The following is a 6691-nucleotide window of genomic DNA, read 5'->3' as shown; positions in this document are numbered from 1 at the left end:
TCCCCATCACCCCACCACCCCACACTCAGCAGTTTACTGTCTTTATTTGCCTTTTACTTTTCTAATAAGAAGAATATTCCTTCAATTCTTTGACATCTCCTACCCCCCCCCCCTACACACACACACACCTTGGCTGATCTAAAAGGAATAAACAAACATTCTATAGAATAATGGCTCTTTACTTCTGTAACATGAGGTCGTGAATAACAATTACATGTATAATATATGTTGCTGTTGGTTCATCAGCGTAGTTTTTTCTAAAGGAGGGTCGTTTATGTGTCTATTCCCGCTGCCTCTGAAGACAGACACTGCTGTGTTTTGAGCATACTAATCTTGGGTTTGCGACTTCTTTCGTCTTTTTCTTATCTCATTGTGCGTTTTTTTAGAAGCCGCATCTAGTAGTCGCGCACCAGTATACAAGGCACAGACTTCTTCACTTATCACGGTCTCGTTTAAGCTCTTACTTGTCTTACCAGTTCTGTGGGTCCATGGTGCCACACGTCACGGCTTTACGTCACTGTGTTCGGCAAAGACAAAAGGTTTCCCACTCATCCACATCGATGAAACAATCGTTCAAAGAAGTTTCCAGGGGGGTCTTTGTATCTTTTTGAGGGACAACCAACGTTCCGCCTTCCACGTACCTAAATCTCACTAGAAAATACATTCGGGGAGTTGTGTACATGTATTTGGCATTCGGATCAAGTGTACGTCATCTAACCTTAACTTTTTTTAGGTTGTAGAAGATACTAGGCACTTTCACACTCTCAAGAACCTTAGTGTCTGGGATCTATCTTTCTAGTGAATCCTCACAATTGTTTTTAGACAGGATGAGCGATTAAACACGTTGAGCTTGTTGGCATGTAGCTGGAAATTAAAACGGTTGTCAATATTGGCAACACTAAACACACTGAGTTTAGGTCATATGTTCATAGGTGATATCTACAAATGGACATCTATGGCCACATAGTGTATGATACGAGTGGTATCTACAAATATATATCCATTATGTCACAGGTACATGTCGTTTGATGTCTACAAACGGACATCTATGGTCCCATGTACATGTGTGATATTTACAAATAGACAGCTATATATCACAGATAAAAGGGCGATATCAACAAATGGACCTCTATGTACGTATGTGATGTCTATAAATGGGCATCTATGTACCCGGGAGATATCTACAAATAGGCATCTTTGGTCTCTTGTACATGTGCAATACCTACAAATGATAATACATTTTACATGGTCATAGGCACACGTGTAATATCAAGTTTGGTCAATCAGTTTTTTACGTTCCTCTTTCCACTCTTATCCTATGCACAGGCCTATGCGTTTCGCCCTAGAAATGAACTACTTATTTCTAGGAGAGCGTTGGACTCCCCTTCTCCAACTCCAAAAAACTTTGAACTATTACGCCTTTGGAAAGCCTTTGACTGCGCCTTTCATAAACATGGCTGTTCTCTTAAAATCAGTTTTCTCCTTTCGACCGTTTTTATTCCTGTGTGATATACGACAATAACTTCCTGTTTCTTTTCCCAAGATAAAAAAGAAAAAAAAATCGGTCTATTAGTTTGTCAGCCCTTGAGCCATTTGATGTTGTCTAACCTGCCCTCTTTCCCATCAAAACCTGTTTCCATCCTTTGTTTCACTGCGAAGCTAATAAGTCTGCTATTGGGTTTGTTTACCCTCGTAGCCTACTCTCTCGTCCGTCTCATGCTTCACGCCTTCTCCTTTGTTGTGACATCCGCCCATCCACGAACCAGATGAGGAATCCTCTAACGCGAAACTGGATCACTAAATCATGCTTGTTTTACCATCTCGCATTAACCCATATTTCGGCGGCGCTAACTTAACAAAATATTCCGAGTCCGTGTCGGCACAGAGCTCTCCAAGGGTGTCCTAATTTCCGTAAGATGAAGTACATTGGTGAGTTGTCAGAACTGCTTCCGTGAGAAATCGAGAGGTGCGTCGGTGAAGTTGACGCAAATCTTTCCATGTGCGAGCCACGAAAATAATGCCCGCCCCCGTCCATCCCGCGCTTTTGATCTGTACTGCCTCCAATGCCAAATGAGTGTTTAGTTCCTTTACTCTAAGTCGTACAATTTCTTACATGTAACGAACAGGGTAAAGCGCAACGTATGCGAAGCGTGGTAGAGTTGGATAAAAAGAGCCATATGAGAGAAGCCAGCCGACATCTGATAAACACGTTGGGGTAGGAGCACTACATTTTGTAAGCATATGAAGCAAGCTAGGATGGGGTAAAAGACGGCTAGTGGATGTATATAAGCCGAGGAGAGAGGGCCAAGTGGCCAGAGGCGGAAATTCTCGAATACCACTTGTGATTCCTTTCTAGTGGTTTAGTTGGAGCGGGTCTCGCTAAGGATCAACATGTCGACACTTTCAGCTGCTGGGCTGTTGGTGATAGCAATATGCTCAATACAATCAAGTTCTGCTAAAGAGTGAGTACACGTGATGTTAATACCTCTTTCTCCTCAGGCCTCATAAAAGTAATAACGTGTTGGACTTGGCCATATTAAGACACAGTGGGACCACAATGTTGATATTATGCTTACTAGACATTGAGTGTACCCTTACCTTGTAGTTAAAGACTTCTTTGTTTGACATGAATTTTCCCTTGTCTCTATCAGAATTGGTATTCTTTAAAACTTGTCTTAGATCCAGATCTAGCTCAAACCTGAGTCCAGAAGGATAGACGGGTTCTGCTTCTTGTTGTCCGTAAATTTTGTTAGCTGGAAAAGCTTTACAACTTTAGCTCCAATAGGACAGCACCGACTGTGTCATGACAATATGACAATGAGCTAAAAGTTGAAGCTCAGATAAAAGCCGTGTATGCAGCTTGAGCTTAAAGTCCCGTATTCTAAATGATTAGAACTAATCCTTTCTTTCCTTCCATCTATCTTCTTACCAGTCTGCCTATCTACTTGATTTTCTCACTGCTTGCGATCTTTATAATTTTGTTCAACTGTCACTGATGAACGACCATGAAAACCCTCTTGAGAACAGGCATGGAGCTTGTGATTGAATAGTCTGGCCAGGAGAAGAAGTATAATCGCGAATCTGGGTATGCCTTCAAAGAAAAAGAACATGAGACTATAATTATACGTTGAACTTTTCCCATAGATTTTAATGTTCGGGACAGAGTGCACGCAACAATAATAAAATGCGCCTCGGCTTCGTGTTCTTGTTCTTTTGCTTTTGATTTCTCTGATGACCGACACAGGTTTTCGACTCGCATTAAAAGTGATGATGGGCTGCCTTGATCCTGCCTATCCCCCCCGAACTCTGGTAGAGTGGAACTCAGCATCACCACCGAAAAACGGAGATATTCAATTAAATAATTGCCCCACACAAGAATCGAACTAATGACTTTAGTATGCAACGGCTAGGAGCCTAACCAATACATCACCGACTCTGGTGTAGCTGACAGAATATTATTTGATCCAAGGGGACATTTTGGCTTTTTGCTCCAATTCGAGCACTGTCTCCTGTTTGTCCCTCCGGCAACAATAATTTGAACCAGCACTTCTGTCCAGCCCGCGAGTCGACCCAGTAACCGATAGTGAGTCTAGCGCGAGTTGGATTGATAATTATGAATAAAGACAGAACCGTTCGTCTAAAAAATTAAAATCGAACAGTTTTCGTACCAAACCGAAACAATATAGCTAATAAGTTATCTGACATGGTGCAGTGTCAGTTTTAGTCTCCTTTTTGAGAGTTTGGCCACTTTCTTATTTCACTCAATTTTCTCCTCCTTCGGCCCACGAGATATTCGGAATCGATGAATTTGGCCCTCGACTTGGACACGTTTGCTCAAGCCTGATTTAAATCCGTTTGAAAGGCACTGTCAGCTGTTTATTGACTATATCTAATATTTGTTCCTTTTAGTTTCGGTAGAAGTAATTTATGCATGAAAGTATCGAGGCAATATATCGGAAAAATATATCATAGTGTTTTATAAAATAATAGAAAAATGTGATATGTTTTAATTATTACAATAATTATTTAGATCACTTTGAATTGCGTTTAGGACGCTGTCTCCTCTCTGACGACCTAGACAGGCAAAATTACTCAAGTTATAGACAATGGAGAAGATTTTAAAAATATAATTTTGGCTGTACCCTAAGTTTGATCTAGAATCTAAAAAAAAATACAAAGAACAGTTATCAGTCAAGTTTCTGCAGACACCTTGATCAGCTGAGCATAACATCTTGGATTTAGTGATTAGGGGCCCCAGAAGGGTACAAGGGATGGAATTCATGTTGATGCAAAATGTGACACTCTTGACACATGTGAAGAGCACAGGAGAAAAACGACTGTAGTCACGTACTGGAAATTGTGAGCGTGCCAATTTTAAAAGCTTGTGGACTCATAACTTCATATTTGTTTGACTGGTAGTTTATTGCTAATTGTTGTTGAATGGGAAATCTATCAACAATAATCAACCAACAGTTGAACACAAATACAGTAATTAGTCAACAAGCGTTCAAAATTGGTACCCTCACGATTTTCAGTTTGTGACTGCAATCGTTTTTCCCCTGCAGTATTTATGTGGTAACGTGTCGATCACCAGTCAATTAAACTATAAATTTTCAGTCAGGATGACTTCCAACATAGTTGATACTCCCTACTTTATATGGCCATCACCAACCATCTTAGCTTTCCTATCGCACCCGGGGCTAAAGAACATCCTTATGTAGCATGCCTTGCTGGGTCCGGCACTCCCAAGCTAGGAGATCCTAAGTTGATAAAAACAGCTCTGAAGATTTAATTTCTACCCCCCATCCCCCAATAAAAAACAAAAACAAAAACCCACATAGTTGATGAAAGAAAGATCCTAAAAGAATTCATTTGATTACACCTTTGAGAACAACTAAAAGAGCAAACAAATCAAAAGAAAATAGAAAATTAGAAAGAGACACTGGAAGTGGATTTGATACACCTTGTGAAAATCAGAATCAATCATTACCCACCAGGCCTTAAGATAGAAGCCACAAGGAAAGAGAAAAAGAGGAAGGCCGTATAATACTTGCAGGATGAGGTCTTACGTGTAGATTTAAATATAAAAGAGATAAAATGCAGTTGGACAGAATGCTACATGTATAAACCTAGACAGAAGTAAACGGAGAGTTCTTATTGATGGCCTATACTCTGCACGGGGCGAGAAAGGCTGATGAGGATGATGAAAGATAAGCTAATATAACAGTTAAGTCTTATACCTGCTTTGAGATAAACCCGTTTTCTGTTTTTTATTTATTTATTTTTTTTATTTATTTTTTTATTTACAAATTCTAAAAGTGTTCTAGATCTAGCTCACACATCCAAAAAATCCCGTCGCAGTGAGCTAATTTTTTTGTAGTCCTGTCTGCCCTTTTAAGAGCAGTTTTCCTGTCACCCTGTCAAATGCTTTGGGATTTTTCTTGAGCACTTAACTTAATCATGTCTGTATGTGAGTAGGGCAGATTATGCTAGGTCAACCCCCCCCTCCTTCCACCATATGAAGAGGTCGCATGAAATGCAAATTTTGAAAGTGGATGATTTCGGATTTTAATGTACCGTACTTTTGCGAAGTGTGAGCTGTTTGGAAGTAAGCGGGAACGTACTTGTGCAACATTAAGTCAGAAACTATGCGATAACCTATTGTTTCAAAAGAAGCGACATGGGTGTACATGAGAAGGGGACAATATTAGATTTTTTGTATCTTGGGGAACTTCAATACGTGTATGGTATTGTATGGTAGATGTTTTTTCGGCGCTTTAACACAGTAATGGTCATTTAAGCGCCATCAATACGTGTGACCATAGTTAAAATTCCTTAGTCTATCTTCATACATAACGTTATATTATTACATCGAGAGATGGATATTAAAACTGTAAGTCCAAACTTTAACCTGAACCTTACTGTGTTATACTTACTTTACTTACTTTATTTATCCGTCCTCTTATTATACCTCTAGGGCGTCGAGGGGAGAAAGAGTTTTAGTCTCTAGCAAGTTTGATGGCCTGGCTTTGTGGCATGTTCTCTGGGTATCCTTCACACCCAGGATCCAGGTCTTTCTTGGCCTTCCTCTTGCCTTGTACCCTGATGATTTCCTGTAGTAGGCTTTACTGACGAGCTTGTGAGGTGCCATACGTGTGAGATGTCCAAACCACCTGATTGTTTGCCTTCGAATGTAGTGGAGGACAGGTGGTGTTCCCATCATTTCCCTGATCTTGTTGTTTCTGACCTTGTCCCGTCTGGTTTTGTTGACGGCTCTCCTTAGACATCTCATCTAGTAAGGTGGTTATTTTACATTCCAGACTTTTGGTCAAGGTCCATCTCTGGCACTGGTAGGTCAAGGTGGGGATGAAGATAGAGTTAATGAGCTTGGCTTTGGTCTCATTAGGGATGTTAGGATGTTTAAGGAGTGGGACAAGCTGGTAGCTGACGCTGTTAGCATTTTGTACTCTCGTCTCAATTTCCCTGTTGAGACAACTGTCTTCCAAAAAGAACTTTGTTGAAGTATTAAAAACTGTGTCATACAAGTACCATAACAGAAGTGATGCAATGGCTTACTTTCAATTATATTTAAGCGCCTTCAGCCTCTATTCTTTTCACAACCCTCTGTCTGGCCTCCTTTCAGTCGGTCTCTGCGTATGTGTATAGGTTTGTGTGTGTGTGTGTGTGTGTG

General features: G+C 40.4%; 1 protein-coding gene across 1 annotated transcript in view; it reads left to right on the top strand.

Moving 5' to 3' along the window:
- Positions 1-2282: 2282 nt before the first annotated feature.
- The window catches only part of LOC101852107 (alpha-2-macroglobulin), a gene marked incomplete in the record, with an annotated part of 48746 nt that continues 44337 nt past the window's right edge, over positions 2283-6691 (top strand). The window contains 1 exon segment of the mRNA XM_005104129.3: positions 2283-2462. Coding sequence (XP_005104186.2) covers positions 2392-2462 — 71 coding nt within the window.

The sequence above is a fragment of the Aplysia californica genome, unplaced genomic scaffold, assembly GCF_000002075.1.
Source record: "Aplysia californica isolate F4 #8 unplaced genomic scaffold, AplCal3.0 scaffold00405, whole genome shotgun sequence".
In the NCBI taxonomy this organism is placed as follows: Eukaryota; Metazoa; Mollusca; class Gastropoda; order Aplysiida; family Aplysiidae; genus Aplysia; species Aplysia californica.
This window is presented reverse-complemented; position numbering and strand designations above follow the sequence as displayed.